General features: G+C 37.1%; 1 protein-coding gene across 5 annotated transcripts in view; it reads right to left on the bottom strand.

Moving 5' to 3' along the window:
* Positions 1-26,651, bottom strand: part of KIAA0825 (KIAA0825 ortholog) — a 234,727-nt gene that overhangs the window by 116,958 nt on the left and 91,118 nt on the right. For all 5 annotated transcript variants that reach the window (XM_065860472.2, XM_071802499.1, XM_071802496.1 and 2 more), the window contains exons 13-18: positions 24,999-25,109; positions 20,356-20,495; positions 10,921-11,109; positions 9,176-9,409; positions 7,105-7,513; positions 3,420-3,576 (exon numbers count right to left, since the gene is read on the bottom strand). In XM_065860472.2, the coding sequence (XP_065716544.1) occupies positions 3,420-3,576; positions 7,105-7,513; positions 9,176-9,409; positions 10,921-11,109; positions 20,356-20,495; positions 24,999-25,109 (1,240 nt within the window). The remainder of the gene's footprint in view (positions 1-3,419; positions 3,577-7,104; positions 7,514-9,175; positions 9,410-10,920; positions 11,110-20,355; positions 20,496-24,998; positions 25,110-26,651) is intronic.

The raw sequence follows: 26,651 nt of genomic DNA, 5'->3' as shown, positions 1-26,651 counted from the left end.
AATAAAGATAAACCTAAAAAAAAAATCAGACTTTTTTTCCTTTAAGACAATGGCATAATCCAGCTGTGAATACACACCCTGAATCTCTTACCTATACTTTCTCAGCCTACGAAAACACCTGAGGTTGGTTTGTTTGTTTTCTCCCATTAATTCGTGACTTCACACTATGATAAAGATTTTAAAGTCATGGTGATGTTATAGTGGAGTTAACTTTTGAACTGTATCCAGGGGTTTTCTGTTTTTGGTTTTGAGGATTGTGTCCAGAATGCTGTGTCCAAGGGTTTTACCTTATTTTTTAAGTTTTGTAGGCTGTCTCCAAGTAGATGTGCATTCAAGCATGATCTTCTATAACCATACCCTATTCTTAAAATTGACATACATTTATGATATATTCTTTAAAACAGGTAACTTAGAAATAACTGATAAACATGGAAATGTTACTTAGCATCGCTTAGATCGACAGTTTGTGTTAGAATAGGTGTGGAATATGCTAATGGTTGTCAAGAATTGTAATTAATATGTATGTGACCAAATTGTATAAATATGGTGTAGTCTGAATCAGTTGTTAGAAACCAGCTTTGGGTGTGAACCCTTGGTTTCCCAGCGCTGAAATAAAAGCACCGCATATAACTACACCAGTGGTTGTATGTCTCGTTTGCTAACAGTGAAGTGGGTTATTAAATGGCTATGTTTAAAAATTTACCATTTTTTCATAAATGCACCACCTCCCATGCAAACATTTTCACAAAATGTGTAGACAGCAGCCCAAAACTCCGGGTGGCAGCGTCTGCAGAAGCAGATCCTGTTGGTTTCTCAGCAAGGATATTGGAAATTGCTGTCCGTGCTTGCTAGGGTTTGAGTATTTTAAGCAGGATACAGCTCACCTCCCAGCACAGGCCTTTGGAATACTGTGGATTTATGTTTTGACAAAGAGACTTATTCAACAGCAGTAAATGAACTCTTTATTATAGACTTGTAGAGCCTGAAAAAGTCACGTTTCAAAAACGTGAAAATAGAAACTAAATCACGTTTGTAAAGATGTGAGCTATATCCTCACTACCAATGACTGGGCAGGAAACCAAGCAGACCAAATACTATTGAGCCTGACAACGCAGGAGTGCTGGTTTATCTTTGGCAGCCATTAGTCAAAAATGCTTTTAAAAATGATTATTCTTTTTGACAAGCATGTGAAGGACTGTAGGTTGCTATGAGTTGTACCATACCTGGTATAGATCTTTATAACATCATAGCTCCATTTCCAAATACAGCTTCCAGGAATCTATATCCCTTTTCCTCTGCTTTTCCAAGGAAAAACAGTGAGAACAACAATTTTCTGTCTCATCGTTTCGTTCTCCAGTCACATGCAATTATTAAGCAGTGTAGCATAAAGATCTCCAAACTAATTTTAAGAACACGATCCCTTGATAGTCCAAGGAGTCTCCAAACAAAAGGATGGACCTTTGAACGGATAATCAAGTCTATTTCTTGGTAGTCGGGCACGTTAAACACAATTGAAATTATGAAAAATAATATTGAAAAATGCATTAGCATAGCACCACGCTAAGTATTAAAATGTTTTCTAATGGTTTCAAAGGCAATTTGAAGTAACATGGTTAAGTCCCTCTGCGAGTCAAGCTGGTCAGGATTTATTTTTTCTTTTTTTTTTTGAGCTTTTGAGCTTTTTTTTTTTCCAAAAAAAAGACAGTTTTTCCCGCTGAGGGATGTTCTATATTTAACAAAGCTCTTACTAGCTACAGAAATTCAAGGAGAGACACCTGGGATGTGGAAAGCCAGGCTAAAGCCCCTCTTCCACATAATTTTCTCAGCCTCTTACCTCCTGTTGGAGCTGCTCCACTTTGTATAAATAACCAAATGCTCATAGGAGTTGAATGTGGGATCAGGGTCTCCAGAACCCAAGGTGGGCATCCCACCCCTTCAGCTAGAGTATTATTCTATTTCTGACCCTAGGAACTACAGAATGGATTTTTACAGCAACATCTACAAGGTGAAACAACTCCGTCGGGGAAAAGGGACCCAGTTCCATGCTGGTAGATAATGGTCCAGTGGCTTGGGGAGTTCGGTGGGATGTGGGAGATGCAGATTCAATTCCCTGGCCTAAACCAGGCAGAATAAAGACCTGAACCTGCGTATCCTGTCCCCTCGGTGACTGCCCTAACTACTGGATTTTATACTATTTTTGGAGGTCTTGCTCATCATCCTTCCCTCACTCCATTATACTCAGAGTAATCCTGAATGTGCTCCGGGTGAAAAGGTTTTGTTTGAGCTGTATTACAGTAATAATTTTCACTTCAGTTCCTGAACCATTTAATTGTTTGAGATGAAACTTGAAAAGATTCTGTATTGTATTAATATTAGGTTGCCATCCCTACGTACATTGCTTCTAAAGCTTCCAAATGTAGATGCATAAAGGTTGCTTTTAAGCCTGTACTTAGGAACTAAACGGTTGATTTTCAGAAGAACAGTGCCAGTACCGACCTGCTCTCTGTTGCCTTCACACAGACGTAGCTGCCTGACTCATTTTCTGCCATCAATTTGTTTCAAGAGGAAAATCTTGGCCTGTGCATATATTTGCCCTATTTTGCATTTCATTATAAACACCTCCATACACTTGAATGAATAAACAGGTGCTGTTAAGATCACTGCAAGGAACAGCAATTTAGTAATTAAAGCTAATAAAGAGAACTTTCTTAATTAAGCTGTGCGGATCTGTGTTATCACACAATTTTAGCAAATCTGTGTTTATTTCCGTGTATAAAATCAGAACGCTTTTGATAACTCGGGGCAATTTCGTACATCCTTAGAAATAATGAGGTAATTCTTTCACATCGCCCAAATTCATTGTGCAGCAAACAAATCTGAATTTGGTTACTGTAATTTTGAAAGCACTTTAATGGAGTTATCTATATTAAGTAGGTTTTCATGTGGATGCATTTATTTGCTCAGTACAGACAAAGGGGTTTTTGTTTTATTTTGTTTTTTAAATCGGAGGAATTGATTTACTGCATTTAATTTTACCTCTTGTAACAGACAATTTTTCAGTAACCCTGATGATTTATTATATATATATATATATATATATATGTATATTTATTTATTTTAAACTGTGTTCAAACTCCTTAAAAATGTATCTATGGTCTACAATATGAATCTGAAGGAAGTTTATGAGCCATACTACTGTTTCAGTACATAAATAAAATCTACATTGTTTCCCATAAAGTAATCCTTTCTGTACAAATGCAGAAAAGCCTAAACTGAATGGGTTCCATTACAATACAATATAGGGTTTCATATTGACTTTAAGAAGCATTATCACCTCCTTGACTAACCCTTGGCTGCCAGCAGCCGCTGCCTCAGGCCAGTACACACCTAATTGCTCGGTAAAAAGGCCGTTTCCCTACCTCATTGAGCCGGATGATGTGATAAATTTGCCTCAGGTACTCGCTGCCACCTGGTTTGTGGCAGATATCCAGGACCATCATGTTTATTTTCTGCTCGGTGAATCCAAGCGCAACACCTCCTTCCTCTAGCGTTGCACCTTCCACTGCGACCGAGGCGCTGGAAAACAGAGGAGACACGGATATTCTCAAGTTGATTCTCTAAAAACCAGAGTATCGATGCACAGCCGGCTAAAAATACACGTTATAAAATCCTATAAAACAAACGTTACTGGATACACATCTCTGAAGCTTTATACAAATACACACTAAATGCTAAATAACTTTTTTACTATACACGTTTTAATGGTTCTCATCTGAAAGACGAAAACTTGAAACATTCTTCACTCTAAGGACACGCAAGGAGCAAATATTTTTTACTTCTTTTCCACTAGAGAAGTATCTTTGCTACCAGAAATGGCATTTGGATTTGATCTTTTGCACATTTTCCTTTGCCTGTCGCTGCACATATTAAAGCCCAATTAACATGTCAGAAAGGTAGCCATTACTCTAAGTATAGGTTAGAAGTTCTAAATTGAAGTCTTTTTCTTCCCACTGGTATGGTGGTAACCATTTCAAACATACCCATTTCCCACTTGTTGCACTTTTTGCCCTGTGCTGTTCCTTGTTTTTTCTTCTTAAAAGTATTTGTGTGAAGCTGCTACAGAAAAATCTGAAGGTCACAAGCTCAAATGACTTGAAAAATGTGCATTCAAAACTGTGACCACTGTCAGATCGCTCTCTCTGCATACAAATGTAGGTTACCAGCTCTATACTTGCTTAGTATTGCACATTGACAAAGTGTTAAAGATATACTGAAACTAATCCTTTTCCTCATATATTAGAGCTGCAGCACGCATATATGTTGGCACCTTGACACAGATGCGTAGAGAACTTGAAAGACCAACAGAATATAATACCCCTTCTATAGTAATTTTTAGCTTAATTTAAAATCTACCAAAGAAGCATTCTGAATTAAAAAACCCAAACAAACAAGTATTTTATTATTATAGAATTACAAGGAAAATGAAACAACAAATACGTTGGTCTGGTCGGCTGTGAGCTGCAGTTTACCGTTGAGCGTGTGCCGTGATTACGGAGTTAGTTCAGCTCAAAGCTGCTGTTTGACCTGCGGGCTTGCTTAAGCTCTGCACAGCTGCTGGACATTAAAGCTGATATTGCTTCCACATGCAGCTTCAGAACGTCCCGCAGAGCAAATAGTTTCGGAATATAAACTGTAATTTTGTTCTTTGCTGAATGGAAGTAAGCGATACTCTGTTATTATGGTGTATTTTACAGAAAAGCTTCAAAGGAATCGATCTCTCAAATTAAAGCACGCTTAAGGCCAGTTTTCAATGACACGTGTGGACGTGGCCTCAACTTCTTGTGGAACTTGTGGCGTTGTAGAAGTTGAGGACCTCTGGCAATGAGTGTATCAGTGTCAGCGCCCAAATTGTCTCCTTCCCCGTCCGTCACTGCGCAGGTGAAGCAGATGATTGGATTCAGTCGGCGCGATGATTAATGAGTTCCTCTCCGGATTTGGGACTGCCTATCAATCATGTCATTAGGGAGAATGTGCCCTGAAAGAGGCAGACCTCAGCCAAGGAATAACTGCATTCATCTTCATCTGCGTATGCGCCCAGCCAGCCACGGCAGGGTCACCATGATGGGGAACAATAATCTTCAGCTCGACAAATTACTTTGCAAAGGCAGACGTTGCTTTTCTTCCCCGGGACGCGCGTTCTTCAGAATCCAACGTGACTGTTTACGGCTTTGGTGCTACTATAAAGTGAAGGTTATTTTAATGAATAGCAATGCTCCCAGGCAGCACACTACACAGGCAACGCATACAACTGCCACTCCCCGAGCCTTTCACTGAAGATTCTCCTTCTTTTCTTCTAAATTTTGCAAAAAACTAAGTTAAATTTATATGCTGCAATGGAAGAACTTACATAATATTTAGACTGTTTATGTAGCTAGCAGTCTGATAACAGTAACACAAAATCAAGCAAGGCATTAGCTTATAAGAATCCAGTGCACTTTAAAGATGTTTTCACAACTGTGTAGGTGAATCCCAAATAAATGTATAGTTTTTATTTTCTTCTACACGCTGTATCTATTAAAAATACATAAACATTTGGTGCATGTATATATATATATACATATATAAATGCACGTTCATACATTTACTCACAAAATAATTACGAAAATGTTAAACAGAACATAATTTTACACCAACTTAGATTTTCGAATGTAGCCATTCCTATTTCAAACAAATGACACAGCACAAGTCTCCTCTTGAAAGAGCTGCGTTTAGTTTGATGATTAAGTGATCATTACTTAGTTTAATTGATATTTGAGCTTTAATATATTAGTTTTATAATACTCATTTATAACAACATTTATCTCTACATTGCATATCTCAGCTATTTATTATTTATTTTCAGCTTAAGAAGAAATGTCAACACTAAAGTTTTAGTTTTTGGAGATTATCCACAGTATTGTCTTACCGTGCATTAGTATTATTTAAGCAATATCTATTCTCTCAGTGACATGAGAAATTGTATTATGGAACCATTCTGTTTAAGTATCAATTTGCACATTATCATTATGGGTTTTTTATTCAATGGCTCCTTCAGCCACCGGCATCTGGCTTCAATCTTTTAATCGCTGGATTAGAGCTTGTAAATTAGTATTAAATGGAAATGTAAAGATTACAAAGGTCAATGTCAATGAGCATTCGTGTGGCACTATTACTGCTTAGCGCTGCTCACGTTAACTGACTACTCGTAGAAACAGGTATTGTCCCTTGAAACGCTGCATGAACGTCTGTTTGCTCTATCAGTAATTCCGACATACATATACCCTTTGTTTATATGGGCAATTACTGTCAGGATAGCAACAACCACAATCTTCAAGAATATTCCTCAGAAAAAAGCGATATTACTTTCAGTAGTCAACAATTAAATTCAGTAAGCCCTGTAACTCCAATAAATCCAACATTGGAAAGACGATTAATAGTATTTTTACCAAATGGTACACGACTTCACCAGTAAAAAAGACTAAACTACAGACACACTAACGTGTACAAAACTCCTTGAAAAATCATTACAAGGATTTAAAACAATCGGACCCGAATGTTAGATCTGCAGGGAAGGTTGGTATTTCCTGAGAAAGGCACAGCAGGGTACTCTCCTTGTCTTGTTTTGATATATCCTACTTGCCCTCCGGGTTTGCTGTGTTTTAAAATGAAGTATGCTCACTTTTTAATCACAGATGAACACTGAAAGCTTTTCGTGGTCCCTCTTCATTTAATCAGCACAGCAAAATTAATTTATAGATATACCGTGGTGCCTTCTGGTCAGTGTACCTGTTCAAATTCTGAAAGATACACCAACTAAATTGTCCACAAATATGAAATCTAAGTAGTATGAAGACTCGGTTCCAATGAAAGAACCATGGTTTAGCTTCAACCATGCAATTAAGTTGCAAAATGTGCTATAAAGCCACCAATATTAAGAACTCATACGTTTCATATAAGATCACTGTTCATCTGTTATTGTTAAAATTGAACAATAGCCATAAACGTGCCAATAATCCAGTGAAATAAAGAACAAATAACAGCGTTTGAAAAATACCACGTTCTTACCAGTCTGTGCTCAACTTTCTTGCCTTCAGCAACTGGCTTTCAATCCAGTTTGGTCTTTGCTGTTCAATGCTTTGTATAACCTTCTGGGTCACTTGCTTAGGACCACTTTTCTGTTTTCCCATAATACTTTCTAAGCACACACGAACTAAACTGAGTTTTTCTTTGCTCCATCTGTCAAGTGTTGCACCTGTTAAAAGTTCTGCAGTATTTCCATCCTCAAATATCCGACATATAATTACAATCAAGTTCCAGACAAGCAGACCAGCTTTCCTCAATTCAGCAAAGTTTCTTGACATTTTTCTCTCAGCCAGAAAAAAGAAGTACTTAATTGGGGGAGGCAAACATGCAATCACTGTAGGTAACTTGCTGATTACAATAGATACCGCCTGAGCTGCAAGCCTCGTGAAGCCTTAAAAGAAGAAAGAAAAGAAGATATGATTAACATTTACATTCTAGTTCTACCGCAGCACGCTCCTGAATGTTGTATGATAATTTCTAACTTTCTTTTGTACTGAAAATTGGGAAAAAGCTTAAGTACTCGACACTCTAGTTCAAACTCAGTTCTGCTTCCTCCACATAAATCCCACAAAATCTAAACAATAAAATGAACTAAAAACAGAGAACCTAGAAAATTTGGATTCAGACTGCGATCCTCCTAACAATTAGTCCTGCTGCGCACAGTTTTTATGGAATAAACAAAAAAAAGACAACAATGGTAAAAAAGTTGTCTTCAAGACTGCAGTGTAACATTTTTTCAACTTCAGGAGCGCAATATTGCACTAAGTACCTCAGGATATTACATACATTTATAATAGTTAGTTTTCTATCAGTCTCCTTCTATGTTCAAACCTACAAAAACTTCAGTTTATCAACTTTCATGTAAAGTACAGTATTTTAAGTATTCCTGATATTAAAAGTACGTACGGAAATAACTACAGAAAATATGCTGCTTGAAAACCAAGACACATCTAAAACGAAAAACGATACCAAAATGTGATCCAGAACACAGAGTCAAGTCAAGATTTGAAAAGAACTAAGCCAAAACAAAACCCAAACAAACCAAGAAAGCCCTGGACTCATTGCATTTGTATTCTCAACTCCTGTGTTTGTTTGGTTGGGTTTTGTTTTAAGCCAGCTCTGTCCTAGGTGCCAGATAACCAATTTAATCTGTCACTATTTGTCTTACCTCTCACACAACGTATCAGTTCAGGCTTAGCGATAGCCTAAAGCTGCCACCCAAGTTCTAGACTGAAGTGGGACTGAAGTGGCAGTGCCCAAATGTGCCTCAAGATGCTGAACACAAAATATATGTAAAGAAAGAAAGGACTGATGGCCTGGCTTGCCCACAATCAAAACGTCATGCCAGAATATAATAGTGATGCTGTAGTAATGAAAATAATCAGGTAAGATTTTGGTGGCAATAAATTTATGGTGAGATGTTTCCAGGTGTTAGCCTTTTCGAATCACAGAGGCTTTAGGCACAGTAATTTATGGAAGTATATACCACAGATCAACTTCACACCTAATCACCTTCAAAATATCTCCTACTATGTGTATTATTTCTCTTTTTTCAGGAACTGTTTCAACAACCAAGTGGTAGCTATTCAAAAATAATTTGCTGTGTGGCAAAGCTGGGGTGAATAAGTTGTTATCATTTCAGTCAACATTGTGTGTCCAAATTTAAACAGTCCTGACTGAAGAGACGAAAACTAAGAGAAGAACTGGTTACAGCCTTTATGACAAGAGCACAGACACCGTGCTTTATTCTGCCCCGAATTGCACCTTATTGCTGCCAGATGCTAAAAACACTTTCAGCACTATTATTATCAGTACTACAATACTGATTATTTTTAAAGGCTTGTTTGCGTGTGCATGGGCGTAAGCCTCGAGAAAGAATAATTGAGTTTTAATGCTAAGTATGTACTTCAAAAAGAACCCCCCAGGACATTTGGGAATTGTTTTGTTAAATCTCAAACTGCAACACTCATGATTGTTCACTTTTGATATGCACTCAATAAGGGGGTAACAAGCTTTCACGACAAATTCACAAAAATGTACAAATTTCACCCACACTTCCCAGATTCTTTTCTCTTCATTTCCCGAGGAGTGTAATTCCATTCCTTTGGAACCGTTTTCAGTAAACTTTCAGGAACTATTTGCTTGTGCTGGTACGTTCCATAGTTTTCTGCTGCCTCCCATGAATGCATCAAAGAAATTATCTGCTTCACAATACCCTTGACTGAATTAATCAAAGTCAACTTCAAGCATCTGATGACCTCTGGCTCCGACTCACCACAACTGGAAACTTCAGAAGGAAGAATTATTAAATATTCAGTTAGCGTAGTCATTTGTGTAAATCTGTTTCAGAAAGAAGTGTTTCAGAATTCTTAGGGAAAGAAAAGTAAAGCCATTGTGATTCATGGTAACTTAGACCTATTGGTCTGTTACAAATCAAAGAGCAAAACAACGTGGCACCTTGTTCCATCTTAATACAGCACTGACAAAAAATAGAAATTAATTTATTTCCTTCATCCTCATTTCTCCGTCAATGCATTTATAAAAGTTTAATTTAAGCTGACTGACATCTTCCTTTTTATATGGAATACATTTAACTATTTGTTAGACATCAGTAAGGCGAGTGGGTAGACCTAGTTTATCACACTTCTTGTCTTGACGGTATTAATGAGGTTGTGTTTATTAGATACCCAAACCGTTACACTAGAAAACAGCGAGGGAAAAATAATATTTTGGGAAGAAAAATGCATACAAATAATAGTCATCAACAAAGACATAGCATGTTATCAGAGACTGCATGTTGAAAATAGACCATCCTAAATACAGTTATTGACATTACAACAAGTATCAATCTTCTCCACATTCTTAATAGCACGGAGAATTGCAGTTTCCCCATCGCAGTGGCGCAGCAGTTGTCGGGCAGAGTGCTGCAGGACGTACCGGAGATGTCTTTCAACATCTCAGGTCCTTTCCTCGCCGCATTGCTCGTCTGCACATTTTGCTGATCTAAGTTTAATTCCTCTTTGCGTGGCCTTTCTGGAAGCTTCCCTGCGATATTTCTGTATTTCCCTTCCTCTTGCACTTCAGACTTCCACTTCTTGTGGCGCTATTTTTCTCTAGGGAATACCTGAGCACTTTTACCACCACCTTTTTTGCTTTTGTGATACTTGTAATATTTGTAATTGTATTTCCCCTCTTGCGCTCCCCCATCTTCTTCCTTTCTTTTGAGTTTTCCTGCATTTTAGCCATTATTTGCAAGATCACCCATCTAAATCTCACCTCTCTTTTCTGGTTCAATACCATTTTCCTTAGGGGGAGCATTAGTTGCTATAATGGTGATGGCAGCTCTCCCTCTCTGTGGAAAATCAGGAGCCTGTTGACAGCAGAGTCTATATGCCCACCAGACTACGTCTCCCTCAACAGGAGCCCTTCCTTCTCTTTTTCCACTCTTCTTTAATTATTTCTTACTTTTAAATAGCGGCAAATGTCAGCAGCTATGTAATTCACAGAAACCAAGAACTTGTATTGGAAGCGAGGTACAGAAAATACCTTCTGCCAGCCTGCTGGTAAGACAGACTAGGAAATCGGGATCCTGATTGACCACAACGCTCTGATTTCTTCCAAATTTTCACCACTGCTATGGTGACCTGATGGCTCAAAACACTTCGATTAAACTATAATTTTCAAGTAAGCTTCCATAATTTCATCTGATTTATTAAAGTACAAACAATATGCACTACATGTCTGAAAACTGACAAGGTCTAACATCAGATTTTAAATACTTAGTAATAAATTAAATACCTGTCATATTGTATAAGGAATTCCACAATTGCTTTTTTTCCATGTAGGTCTCAAAAGCAATGCCAAGGGATTTGGGTGATAAAGTGCAATAAGACAACACTGTGAAGATCGTTTCAATCAGAGTAGGCTGTTTGTTATTCATCTGTTCTAAGATAGACCTTTGTTCATCACGATTGAATACTTCATTTCCTTCAAAACAAACACAAACATGGTTACAGTAATTTCCAAGTAACGCAAGTTCACAGTAATAGATAGTATTAATAAAAATAAACTGCAAACTGTATGCAAATAATATTTCAAACAATAATAATACTTACAGATACTGAAATCTGGTCTTCCTCTGCATAATGATATTTGAATGTCTTCCTGAATTATGTGTCGCTATTAAAAAAAGTCTCAAGCATGTTTACAAACTATGGCATTTCCTTATTTAATTCAGAATGCACTCAGTACATAATTGGAATTTGCTTGTTTACTAAATATTAATCAGAAGTAAATTGTACTACTTCTGTAGAACCACATTAAAAAAATTATTACTGCTTAACTGCTGTAACAGATATATTAGTCATGTAAAATAACAGTTAGTTACATAAAATAAAGCAGCAGCTGCATAGTACCCAAAATAAGTTGGCTTTGTTTTTCATTGTAAGATGAAATTGAGAAGAAATCAGTTCCTTAACACAGAATCTCAGCCCTGCTAAGATACAGATACCTGTTTTCAAAGATAACTATTGATTTCCATAGACTTGAGTGGTAAGTGATCACATAACATGTATTTCTCAGTGCTTTTCATAATCATTGCAAAACATTCTGCCAGCTGAAGGATTATGACGTGTTTAAAGCTTCGAAAGAATATAACTCAACGGTTTTGACCTGTGCTAATGTTAAAGACCTCAGGTCCACACTTATTTCTGAAATACACTTTTGATGTTAACAACGGTAACAAAGGACCAGAGACAGAACCAATTAAACATTTGTAATTCAAATTTCTAGTTTGCAAAAGTGAAAGTTTCTGTAAAAACAAACTGGGTGGGAGTGTTGATGAGCTGGAGGGTTGGATGGCCGTACAGAGGGGTCTGGACCGGTTGGATCGATGGGCAGACGCCACTTGTCTGAGGTCCAACAAGGCCAAGGGCCAGGTCCTGCCCTTGGGTCACAACAACCCCATGGACGCTGCAGCTGGGGAAGAGCGGCTGTAAAGGCCCTGGGGGTGTTGGTGCCAGCGGCTGAACATGAGCCAGAGTGTGCCCAGGTGGCCAAGAGGCCACAGCATCCTGGCTGGGACCAGCACTGGGGTGGCCAGCAGGCCCAGGGCAGTGACCGAACCTGTGCTGGGACCTGGGGAGGACAAACCGCCAATCCTGGGGGCAGTTCTGGGCCCCTCACACCAAGATACACCTTGAGGTGCTGGAGCGAGTGAAGAGAAGGGAACGGAGCTGGTGAGGGGCTGGAGCACAAGTGTGATGGAGCGGCTGAGGGACCTGGGGGGTTCAGCTGGAGACCAGGAGCTGAGGGGAGACCTTCTGATCTCTGAACTGCCTGAAAGGAGCTTGGAGCCAGGGGGGTCGGGCTCTGCTCCCCAGGAACAAGCGCCAGGAGCAGAGGAAACGGCCTCAAGTTGCGGCAGGGGAGGTTGAGGTTGGATCTGGGAACAATTTCTTCCCCAAAGGGCTGTGGGGCCTTGGAACAGGCTGCCCAGGGCAGTGCTGGAGTCACCATCCCTGGAGGGGTTTAAAAGGCTTTTAGACGAGGTTCTTAGGGATATGGGTTAGTGCCTGAGCTGGGTTATGGTTGGACTCAATGATCCCGAGGGTCTCTTCCAATGGAAATGATTCTAAGAAGAAGAACATGAGCAGAAACTTGTTTGCTGGGAGGTGCCAGAGCCTGGCCCAGGCTGCCCAGAGCGGGTGTGGAGTCTCCTTCTCTGAGCCATTCAAACCCCTGGGATCCTGCGTGATCTGCTCTGGGACCCTCGGTGCGCAGGGCTGACATGGAGATCCACAGAGCTCCCGCAGCACAAACAGTCTGTGATTCTGTGATGAGAACTCCACTGCTCGAACCAGAGCCCAACGCTCTCTCGCTTGCACTACCTGGTAAGCTGTTTGGGCAGATTGCCAGAGCCCCCTCTCAGCCCCACTCACTCGCCCCATGTTGGGCGTCAATAAATCTGTCGCCGTTTATTGCAGGGCAACAATAAACCACGGCAGATGCTCTCTGTTAACCCCTGCCCTCCCCACTAAGGAAAGGGAAAAGGAGAAAAAGGGAGAGAGACAAGTTGGAAAGTTAAAAATGCTTTAATACTACTGCTAATAATAAAATAATGCAGGCACCCAGGTTCCTGGGATGGACTTCACAGTGAAACAGAACTGGATTCACGGACACAGGACCTGGAACCAGGCCTAGGATCTCAGGCAGGGTCCTCTTCGGATTCTGGCCATGGACAAAGACAGCGAGACCCTGCTGATCTCCCAGTTCTATACAGCATATGATATGGATGGTATGGAATACCTAGTTGGTCAATTTTGGTCACTTGTTCTGTCCACCTCTCCCTGCAAGTATGACCCTTCCACTTGTGGGACATCCAAAATTTATCAATGACCTTGGCTGCCACAGCAATAAGTATAAACCTGGCCCTTTTCTGCACACCATTCCTGCTGTTATCAGCTCCTGTCTGAAAAACACGCAGCCAACTTCAGATAAATGCAGCTAGAAGAATTTAGCTGAAAGGAAAATTCATTAAAAGAAAATTGGTCTTGTTTTAAACAAAACAAGGATACCAGTGTGTAACACAAGTCTTGTGCTTTCAAGCAAGACCTTCAGGAATCCATTTGGGAACCATTCAGAGGCTAAACATCACAAGATCAGTACTCTTTAATCAGATTTTTCTTCTTTTACCCTGAAGCAGATAGTTGCCTTTATCATAAGAATATCTGACCCTTCAAAGCTCCAGTTGGAATGCAACATCCTTGACTTTTCTGACTGATGAACTGGCATGGATAGCGTCAGCTGGTTGAAAGGTTTTAGCAACTTGATCGGTATAGCTGGCTAAATATTATGAATTAGGAGTCTGCAGAAAGACATGTAGATTGCTCTTGCCTTAGAAATTTTCTTTAACATTTATTAGCTCACCTGTCATAACATTAAATATTCATCTTAGTTTGAACTCCATTGCAGCCTTCTTGTTAATCATCACATAAGAACTGTATTTATATGATAGGCATCATACTTACTGCCCACTGATGCTTCCCTCCATGTATTTATCTTTTTTCTACTCACTGCATTTATATATGAAAAGCTAATCTGTGAAGGAAATCTAAAGCTCCTATAGGAAGCTCAAAGAAGATTCTTCTTTTCCATTTTAGCAGGACTTACATCCATACACTAATACAATCTATATAGTTATCTTAGGTATTTGTTAAAGAAAATCTACCATGTGTTATCTCCATATAGCACAATGTTCCATACGCACAGAGGATGCCAAAATAAATTAAAAATATTATTAATGTTATTAATAAATCTTTTTATAAGAAAATAATTTATCTAGTGGGTAACAGCAATGCCTTACCCAGTCACAATGAATCACTCTTCCCATGACAAAATAATGCACTTAACCTCTTGGGATAGTATCATGTATTTAAAAAAAAAAAATTAAAAGAGGCAGACTTACTAAGGTAATTCATCCACATTTCTTTCTTACTGACAGAAATACCTCCCAGTAACTTTCTGACATTATCACAGTCATCCAGGTCTTATCTGCAACTGATTTAGCCATAAAATGGATCTTTCCCAGTTTAGAAAATCTTCCGTTATTGACTCTAGAATTCTTCCCGAGTGAATCCTAACAAGACAGACAAGCTATAAACAGTTATGCTGTCTTTTTTGACCAAAAGATGTAGCCAAAATTCAAATTTCTACATGCTGTTTCATTTAGGTAGAGAAAGTGAATATGGAGCAAGTTAGTTCTTCTACTTGCCACGAGCATAAAACTTCTGCTTTCTTCATAGCTTAAGTCACAGCAGCTGATGAGAATATAAAGAATGCAAAAAGCATATATTTTATTTGTTTACAGAACAAAATCTTTCAGCAGGCAGTCTGCACTACTTGCTTCCTTGCGCTATGTTCTTAGTGCTTCTTCTGTCACCGTTTTTGTTTCCCTATTCTTTATCTGTTCTGGTAGATCATTTTACTTGTCTCTCATAGAGTGCTCCTCTCCAATGCAATCATTCTCCAGTCAGCCTTGACAGCTAGAATCTATTGTAACTCTGAATATGACTTCATTTTGGCAGAAAGTCTATTATTCTGGTTTTTAATTCCAAAAAAGAAATTTTAAACCATAGTACTTCAATCTTGAATGAAATGTGGATCTTAACCCTACCCATTCCAATTTAGTAAACCCCAAATAGTAATATCTCCTGTATCAGCTGCAACCTGTGAATCCAATGAGTCCTGAATTTGTGACACCTAAAAAACGTGGAAATAAGACAAAAAGACTGTGAAAAACTTTACACTAGCTGCCCATAAATTATTAACATACTGGCAAACTACTTTTTTTTGGCCTATATACTAATAGATCACCAATCCCATAGTATTTCTCTCATTCAGCTCCCTTTAGAAATTTTTCTCCCCAAATATCTTATTTTGAACTATATAAGAAGAAGCTTCCATTAATGAATCTCTGGGCTAATGGCTTCTGTGAAATCTGTCTTACCCGGGCCAAACAGAAAAATCATTACTATCGGAGTCCCTCCATCACTGATTTTATGAAACAGCATGCGGAAACCATGCCATTCTGCTCAACAAAATTTGGTGAGGTAATAATGCATTTATTTCTGTTGCCACATTACCTGCTTTGTATTACATGTATTGGGATCAATTTTGAAAAAGTCAGACTCTTAAAACATATTCAATCTATAGGTTTTCTTTACTGTAATGAGTAGGTCTTTGAAAAGCTGTCTGTGTGATCATGTAACACAGTCACAGAGACCATCACAAACTTTGTCAAGAGGTACGTGATTTTCATCAGGGCTCTTTTACAGTCCGAATGGAAATCCCTGTTTGATATTTCAGAAAATCCATAAAATCTGTTTACTGGTTTTTTTTAGCTTATCACTGGAAATCTGATGTTTGATATCGGATTAAGGTCCCCTTGCTGTTGACCTTACAGCTACAAGTACACCATGCCAGTAAATACGCCCACCATTTCACCACACTGGTTACGCTGGTACGGGATGTAATAATTTCATTAGTCAAATGGATATTTTGAGGAGATCCCACTTTAAAAACAGTGTTCTGATCTTTCAACGTTGGGCTGCCATGGTGCAGTTTGCTACCATGATGAAGCTAAGAAAACTTTCAGGGGCTCTGGAGTCTGCACTCACAAGTCTCACCCCAAATCATCCACTAATATCTGGAGCAGCATATATGCACAAGCATTTAAATTCCTCTTAGAGACATGCCTGTATTCTCCTAATGAGGACAGTGTTGCAAATTAACCCCCAAGTTTTGCAGAAAAGCCTGCAAGACTATATTTCCCCAAAATTGTGTGTAGTTAAACTACGCGATTAACGCATTTCCTAGTTTTTCCAGTTGTGTAGTAGATTGTCCCTCAGAATTATTAAACCCAAGGAGTTATTAGAACGAAGTATAAACATAATCACCTTCAAGTACCTGAAATAAAAGTTTTAAATTGCTATACAGATTTAGCCAACGCCAAGGATTTTTAATGGAGATGGTAGTTTATTTAGGGAATGCACGTTTCTTTTGTAATACCTTCCCAAGTGAGGTCAGTTTGTAAAGTTAAAACCTCTCACTGTTATTTTAGGGTAACTTAAGAAAAATCAGTGCTATTTACCTTTAAATGCCTAAAACTAATTAACTTAATGACATTTAATTAAAATGTAACTGCTGCTTAAAATTTGCCTTGAAATGCTACACTATACATTGTGGCAGTTAAAAAGCCGCTGCACAAGTGGCAAAGAATTGGAGTAGAGGAAAAAAAATGTTTCCATTCTATAAATTTATTTTTGAGTAATTTCTCTTGCCAGAAAACGGTTTATAAAAGCACATTCTTAGAAAACTCTTTGTGTCTATTAATGTCTAGGGAGCTGGCTGATGCTGGAAATGCTCCCTTCCCTACTCTGGTTATGTATGCAAGGTAAATTACCTCTTTTTGAAGCACACCACATTTCTTCGGGTCCGATTTCAGATTTGCAGCCTTCTCACAGAATATGTGCAAATGTTTCTATCAGTTCTTATTTCAAAGTTTTAGTGGGGACCAGGATATCATCCAGGTTTAACTGCACAGGTTACACAATACCCTCTTCCATTAGTCTCTCAAATACGCATTGTGCAACCCAAAAACACCTGGTGAAGCTGCCAATGGCTCGTCCTGCTGTGAAAGCAGTTTTCTTCCAGTTTATCTCCACATGCCACTATTGACTTTAAAGTTGTTTGTAGTAAATGAAATTAACTCTCTGTAACAACTGCAGCCTCATGTGTCCACTGTAATGAGTAAAGGGGTTTTTCTAAAGGAATACGTTGCTTTTTCTATTGTACATCATCAACTTGGTGCTACCATCTCTTCTTCTTAAAGAAAAGTATCTATGAGGTGCAATGATGGGTTGAAGGCCTTGTTGACAACTTCTCAGTCACCTCTTTCTTTTCTGCTATTGATAAACGGCGAGGTGTCTGTTGACTGATTAGGTTCCCTAAGGTATTAGTCCTCTGTTGGGCCAATGCAATTCAATAAAGCTATTGCTTTTTTGCAAAGAATAACTTCCGGTTCCTGGAAGTAAAGAGTCTCAAACAAGAAGTCGGACACGGTTCTGCTGGCATGCTGTGCATTTAGACCGAGTGTGCTAGAAATCCTCAGATTTCACTTCCACCTTTCCTGTTCTCACATCGGCATCTGCTGGATTCAATAACTCATATTATGCAAGCACCACTTCCTTTATTCCTCTGTTATTTGTTGCTTGTCAAAATAACCCATTTCTGCTTCACATCTACAGATGATAAAGCAATTCTGATAAAAAATTCCACCAAGAAAATTGAAGACCCGTTTGTCTTGTCAGAAAATTAACAGAGTTTCATCTGCTTTCTTATTTCCCCCCACAAAGGCAGAGCAAAGGCCCCAGACCCTTCACTTACTCAAGAACATGCCTTAGAATAAATTTGTTGAATGTTGGACCTATAGAAAACAACTCTGGGATTATATTAAACTGTAATTAGCTGTAATTCAATACATCTAGGTTAGCTAGACTGGTAGTTTAAGTTATAGAGCTCTAATATACAAATCCAATTTTTTAATTGTTTTTTTCAAAGGTGACTTTTACCCAGTGGCCATACTCGCTGGAGACAAATAAATGGTTCTGTTTTGGGTTTCTTGATTTATTGCCTTTGGTATTTTTTATGTGATAACTTCGTATTTTACTTCTTACATACATTTCATATATCAAATTGCACAAAAAAGCGATAAAATCCAAATCTTATCACCTCCCTGTCCTGATAGCTTATAAGTACATACATGGAGTCCCAATAGCTTCAACAAATATGCTAAACTTCTTATAATATTTAGCAACACTGCATCATGCATATATGCATTTCCTCAAAACACTCTTTCTACTGGGATAACGTTGCCAATCCCAACAGCACTCCCTACTATGACAGGGAACATAAGTTATTTCTGACCCTTACCATGCTACAACCATATGAGAATAATGCAAATGCAACGAAATCAAATGTTTTTGCATGATGCCTATGGTGAGTACCCCAAAGTATTCCCATGATACAAAAAAGTGTTATCATTACCTAAAAACACCTACAGATAAGTGCCTCTTTACACAGAATATTTGCCTGCTGGTCTGGTTTTTACAGGGAAAAGGAAAGACTGAGTGTAAAATAAAGGAAAACATGATAAGGCTTTTTTTTAATTAAAAAAATTCTTATCATCTGGTTAAATACCAGGGAGTTTTGCTATCACTCATGTAAATCACTCGAAAACTATGGCATACTTAGCTTTTTACCTGTTTTCATGCATAATATTATACATTGCAAAATTTTACTATTGATGAGTATATTAGTCTGTAAGCCTTTTACGCTATTGAACAGAGGAATCAAAAACTGTTACTACTAATACTAAGGTATAGCTTATTAGTCCAAATTTCCTTGTGCTAATACCTAACTCAACAAAACTCAATACCTAGCTCAACCAAAATAAAATAAATTAGCTTCTATAGCATCAGACAGCTGCTGTACAGGTGAAGGAATAAAGAACACAATCATTTTATCATTAGACAATTAATCCTATTGAAATTAATTTTGAAGATATGGATCATTGCAGGTTTCAACTTTATCTCAACTAAAAGTTTATTCACACCAGTGTTGTAATTACTTTAATAAAGTCTGTGTAAATACCACATTTTCTAATTCAAACTAGCACATATCTCCCCAAAGCTCAAGAGGCTGGTCAGTCAATAGATTAACACATTCTGTCACTTAATACCTGTGATAATTTAAGCAGCTCGTAAAATTCAATACTGGATAACAATAGGGTAAGAACATGATCCTGATCAAACATGAGTCAGTCTTCGTAAAAGATGACAGGTATTTGAATAGGCAAGTGGATGCAGTGCAGCTCTCAATAAGATGCATGACAGAAATGGAAGCAATGTTGTGCCCCTGAGGAGTGTCAGATCACTTTAAAATGACAGAACTAAATTATTTATATTTAATATTATGTGGACCTAATAGTTTTGTTTTTTTTTTTTATAAGAGGGGAGAATTCTTCTGCTAAAGAAAGATAGAAATGGAGAGTCTCATTCACTGTTACTGCAAAATTGTGTCAAACAGGTGATTATACTGTTAACTTTTCAAAAATCTGATCATTTGATCCAAAAGGTATTAAAAGGAAAGACATGATAAGGTTTGTTGCTTCAAACGCAGTATTAGCAAAATGAAAAGAAAACGTTGTAGAACCACTCTTTTATTTATTCTACTTTCATAGTGGCATTAATGAGAGCATTAACATGAGGGAGCATATAAATGTACTTCTAGAATGCCTACAGTGACAAACATATAATAAACAAAACCTCTAAGAAGCTTTTCACTGTTGAAACATAATTTTGAAAGTGATCTTTCAGACTATTAATCCACTTAAAAATCTGTGTGAAGCAGCTGTGGTATCAAAGGTCTATTTAAGTTCAAATTCCTTCCGGCTCCTTTGCATTTACAGTAGGAGTCTATTTTTATCAAATTGTAGTCTGCTTTAAAACTATGAATACTCAGATGGACTGCAAAACATTCCCATTTACCCATCTTAAGGATAGCTGAATGGCTACTGATACCCCACAAAAAATAGCTGACAGACTTCCTTCAATATTTAAGTAGTTAAAAGTTTGTGTTTCTCAGTAATGCAATGATGACAATATCAATACCTACCTGAACTTCTTAGTAAAATTTTCACTAAGAGACAATCGTGATGTAGCAACGTTTCCAAAAGCAAGTTGAAATTACAGTATGGCTGGGATAAAAGCAGCTTCAGCTGACCCTGGGTTGCTATTTCTCTGTTTGATGGAGTCCTTTCAAAATATAAGACAAAGACAAAATAATGCGGTTAATTTATCTACGAAATTAATAACCTTAAAGTGCAGATGTAATGCTAACTCCCTTAAATGTCAATTCCTCCCAGATTACTCTCCAAACGCTTTCATGCTTGCTTACTTTAAGGCAGCTCAGGGAAGGAATTACATTTAATCTCAACTAGCTAAAAGCAAATTAACATTTGGTAGTCTGCCAAAGTTATAACTGATACAAAGCAACCTCCCTTATCTCTTTCATGGAACCATGTTTGCCTTGTTCTAGGAGGCAAAAAGGATTTTTTTACAATTTTTTAATTTTTTCTTGTGCTTGAATAACTTTAAGGCTATTATTCTTTCGTTCACTGTTATATTAGTAAGAGCTCTAAAGTGTCCTGAACGAAGTATATGAAGATTTTAATTAATAAACCAGAGAGAATACTCAAAAGGGCTGCAAGATTCCACATTAGGGTGACCAATTCTTACACGTCCTGAAAAATCCACATGAAATATCAGACTGGTTGCAGAACTGCTTTGCCATCAGGCAGAAAGTGTACAACAAATTAATTAGCTTTCAAGGAGATTGCAGCTTGTTTTCTGTTTGCATTTTCCACGTTCTGCAAAAGTTTAGGTTTCCGAACAGAAATATTCCAGAGTTTCCTCTGAACTCAGCCAGTGACACAACATGAACCGCTGAACCCACACCAGAGCCATTAAATTAAATTTAGAAAGAAAATCTCATCCCGCAAGATGTTTATCACCCATTGTATCTACTGTTCTCAGGTTTTCAAAATCGGCTTGCGTGTGCTTCCTTTCCTTGAAAGTTTAATTTTTAATGATTTTGAAGGTTTTACATTTAAATTTCAGCTGATGTTCAGCCAATGTATTTATTCATTTTGGCTACAAGTTTATACAACAATAGTTGCTAACACTGAGAGTTTATGCACCACATATGTAAACCTCTATGCACATAAATTTTACATGCACCAGTGTAAAAGCTACATATGCACTGACTCATTAACTATGCAGGCATAAACATTATCTGCCAGTACACACACAACACCTTCAGCATCAGTTAAAGCCTTCGTTATCAGGAGCTACATCTTCCTGCCATGAAAACTCATGTACGGCTTTGTGATTTTCATCCTGTACATTATATATAACTGTTGACAACATACCCTGGCTCGGCGATTTTCCATACAAGCGCATACTGGATTTTAATAATATTTATCAAAAATATATACACGTTTAAAACTTGATAGAACCTGCAGCCAAAATAACTTTTCCGTATTTAAAATACGTATCGCTTTCAAACTTTCAACATTAGGGCTTTGCATTCTTATAAATTCTTATAAATTCTAACGTATGTTACGAACAAATTAGTAGTTAGTATTTAAAGTTTAAATTAAAACAATTACTATATTCACACTAGAATTAGCGCTGTGGCTGAAAGCAAACTCAACACTTCACTAACCGAGTTAAAATATACAGTCCAGTTTCAGCTTTTCCTCCCTTGAATGCCACATTATCATACCTAATAATGTCACTCATTGCCTTTAAAACATAAAAAAAAAGGATAGGTTCGGTCAATTAGATTCACAAAAGATAATATTTTAAATTATTTGAGAAAATGCCATTTTTAGAATATTTGAGTTGAAATAAAACTTGTCTGTCATTGACCAGATGGGAAGTTATCATGTTGTAATATACACCAGCTCTTGGCTCTTTAAGCCTCTTGCAAATTGAAATGTACAATGGTGTGACTCACTTGGAGGAAAAATAAAGTATAGCAGACATTCCCCACAGCCATGAAGATAGCACCAATAAATGCACCGAGAAGTTTTGTAATGTGCATATGGAGAGGCATATGTTCTCCCATCCTCGTAGCTCGGTACTAGTGAAAATACGACTAGCCTCACAGAAAGTGACAAAAGGTGAAATACATATAAATATCACACATAAAAACGTTCTGGTTTGTACAGTAAAAGAAAAAAAAAGAACTCTGATTCGCAAATGGTATGATTATAAACCCCAAATGAAGCAAAGAACGCATCACAATTACAACTAAAGCAACTGTAATATAAATTATCAGCAATTATTTAGTATTATAACCATCTATGTTATCTTGGTTAGTACCCAAGACAGAAAAAAAGCTCAATGATAAGTTCAAGATTTTATAACACATATAAACACTAATTCGTGTTAATATTGATTAAGATGTTGAAGTCAAATAGACAGAAGAAAACAGACTGTAGCCATCGTTAGGCATGAAAAATAATGTAGGAAATCAGGTTAAATAATGAAATTGTGAACAAAATAATTTCAGGAAATGGCAAAACTTTATCTTGAAATATCAAGCTTAGGAAGAGAAAATACTTAGCAGGTATTTTTATGTCAAGTTAGAGTGTTCAGTTAAAAATTAGGTAGATACACCTGGGAGGTGAACAATGGCCTGTACTTCCAATTTTGTTACATGAATATGTATTTTTATTAGACGCATTAAGTAAAAATATAAAACAATCCAGGAAAAATTAGGATGTTCTAAAAAAAGAGTTTTCTGCACTATTTAAACATAATGTGTCTTGTTAATATTCTAAATGCAATATTTCATGAAAGAAAAGCTTCCATGACATAAATATACAGTGTAAAACCAATAACAAAGTTTGAACACCTCAGAGTATGTTTCTCAAATTGCTTCATTATATAGAGGGTCTTTCTTTGATTTCCCTGAGAAGCTGAAAGGCGTGTTTTTAAAAGAAAACATTAAATATTTTACCAACATATTTCACTCATTATCAGTGGCACAGTTTACATGGCTTTATACATACGGACTGTCCTCACACAGGCACACTAATTATATCTTCTCTGATATGTGCTTTCTTTTGGACTCCACATTTTCCCATTTGGTGGTCAAGAAGATGTTTATTTTCTCATCTTTCATTCATGGAAAATATGTAAATCTGGATAGCTCTGCAATAGTTTTCTGCTATTTCTCCAAGACAAACCTGTCCTAAATAGCATCAGTAAAGTGCTAATTCCACCTCAAAAAAGATAATATGTCAGACTGAGAAGGTAGCTGGATTTCCTTTACATATTTCTATGCAGCAGAAAGTACTCACTTGTGAAGTCATCTTCCAAAACCTGTAATATACAGTTTAATTTAAATTTTGAGTACTGGCCTTGGATTAGGGCATCAACAAGCTCCTTGTCTTTTTATTTTGGTGCAGTGAGTCCTTAATAAAGTATAAATTTTCCCAGAAATAGAGTAGATCTCTTTTTAAGTGATCACACAGTCATTGCCTCTCCTGTATCCCCCTTCTCTTCTCCTTCTTTTCCACCCATGCATAACACAGAAATACACCGACAAATTTCCTTGAAGCTCGAGGTAGACATCCCACAAACACAAGACCTTCCAAGCTTTAGAAAACCTCAGATTACTATTTCAAGCAGAGAAAAGGACACCTTCTGAATTCAACTGTTATTCAGGCTGTTTGGCGCTTGAGTTAGCCAACCACACAGTTGACTCTGGGTCAGAAGGAACCGGAGGCTCCAGGGAAGGAGACAACAGTTCTGTTGACATGTAGAGAAGGCTACGGAGAGAAATCAGCATGTTTTGTGTAGTACAGGGCAAAATCATAGGGAAGGTATTGTGGTGTACAAGGTACAAGACATTGCATGCACGAGGTAGGAGGTAATAAACCCACAGAACATTGGTCTTCGATAGGTCGCCATAGGTCACCGCTCAAATGATAACGTATTCCTCAAAACTATAAAAATACTTTCTCAAGAAACACAATAACAACTCACAAAAGCAGTTTTTCATGAAGATGGAGAGTGAAAATCTCTCAGGAAATAACTTCTGAAGAGGAGGAGGAGGTGAAGGGGTTAGGAGAGGATCTGCACTGGTGTGGCAGTGATTCAGGTTCAAAATTAGAAAGGGAATGACAGCACAGCTGGTAGCATATGTCTCATATGTATCTCGTCATTATATGCAGTGACACAGAAAAAAAAATCAAGCTTTTGCCTCTAATCATGCAGTAATCTCCCAAAAAATCAACTACGATCAAGCAGCATGTTTATGAGTTATTTATATATCAAACCTTTTTTTAAACTGCAATCATAAACAGAGAGGCATACATTCTTTACCTCCCCTTTAATTATGTCTTTCAAAACAGCAACTGTGCTGAACTACATTATTGTCAAGAGCTATACACTCTTTAATTAAAGCAAGAAAACCTTACAGATAATTCAAATATCAAACATAATTAATATACTAGCAAAAAGCTACACAGTGCACTGCTTGTAGTGTGACCTTTCTTATGGACTCTTAAAAGTGTAAAGAATAGATAACTGCAATGAATTTTAAAAAATATTTATATATATATTTTAAATCAGAATATTAATTAGACATTTATTCGGATATACTCTTTAAAATGTAACAGTATTAGATTAATGATGTTGACTATATGGGTGATTCTTTTACAACAATCAATTTTTGATACTCACTTGAGTAAAGAGGAAGAGGATGATGGTATGCAGAATAACCAGTGTAATGGATGGTAAAAGACTTTTGAAAAATCTTGAGGAAGATGTTCATCAGAATTGTCCAGAAATGTCCTGAAAGAAAACAAATACTTCCAAATTACATGGAAGACAGAAAATTGCTTTGGATCACTAGTACTAAATATGTATAAATAGAAGACAGAAAATCCCTTAAGATCAATAATACTAATATATGTACACATACACATAATAGCAAATTTATTTAACTTATGTACTGTTAAAAATGTCATTCTATATCTTATTTAGTTTCAGTCTTTGAAATGTGGTATCTAGCACTGTCAATGCTGCTAAAAGCAGTGTTCTTCACATTTTTACTCCTAGGTAGCACATTTTCAAACTGCGTTTGAAAATGCATGGAATACACAAATTGCTCTTCAGACATTTATTTCTACAGCTCTTTTCTTTCTGCATAATACATATTATCTATACTTTTGTTATAATTGTAAGCAAAATACGTCTTGAAATGATTCTCTTTCGAATAACACGCAAGTAGATACGGACTTTGGATTGAACTGGACAAATATTTGAACCAGAAGCTGGACCTTTACTGGCTTCTGAGAAATAAAATACTGACTGAGAAAACGTTGTTTTAAAATCTAAGGACTACTGAAGAATTAGATAAGCTTGGTTTATGTCACTTTTGCATGACTTCTCTTACCTAAAGGATGTGAGAGGCAAAAATCAGATGTGTCAAATCCACTGATACTAAAAGTTAACTTTTTTTGTTAATTAATGATATTATATGACTAAGGTATATATAATTACAAGAAAATGATTATAGATTTTAGTATTTTCCATTCATTATTATTTAATAATAAATAATAATAAATATTACAGTATTTGTATAATTCTTCAGCAACCACTAGGATGCAATCATGAAGTGATAGGAATGGATGGATATCCCTTGGCCTCTTCCATTTTTATTCTCATTTACACTGAATACAATTCCAGCAGACAGGACAGAGTCTGTTACATCCATTCTCCATTAATCAATTATCACTCCTTTTGCACTTAACTTTTCAGCTTACGTGGCTGTGATTTTTCATCTTAATAACTTTCCTTCTCTGAAGCTTGTTTTTTATGTATTGCGGCTGGGATTTTCTAAGCTATATAAAGAAGATAACTACTTTTAAAAATGCCACTTCTACCTAACTCATTTATGACAGATTTCCTTTACTTTCTGAAGTGATTCAATGACATTCCCAATTTTGAGTCAGTACTCTTTCTATTGCAATAAGAGTAGAAGGACACTTAAAAATACCTCAGAAAAAGACATGAGGACTTTCTTGGGACAAGAGAATCCTTTTACAAGACTTAAAAAAGCTGCTGCTACAACATGGAAACTGAGAAAGCGGATCTAAATACAGAATGGAAACGCATTGGAGTTTCAGGAATTCCTAATTTAAAAGGCAAAATCTCCTCATACAGTGTGCATTAATAGTATTTGTGTTTTGTCATTTAATTATTTTAAATGATTTTTAAACTATTTTTTCATGGCTGCATATATGTAATTAAGAAGTGTAGCCACAGTCTGTAATATACTATATAAAATGCTATACAGTCACTGTCTGCCAACAAGACCCCAGATGAAAGACA

This window comes from Patagioenas fasciata, chromosome Z, assembly GCF_037038585.1.
Source record: "Patagioenas fasciata isolate bPatFas1 chromosome Z, bPatFas1.hap1, whole genome shotgun sequence".
NCBI classification, from domain to species: Eukaryota; Metazoa; Chordata; class Aves; order Columbiformes; family Columbidae; genus Patagioenas; species Patagioenas fasciata.
This window is presented reverse-complemented; position numbering and strand designations above follow the sequence as displayed.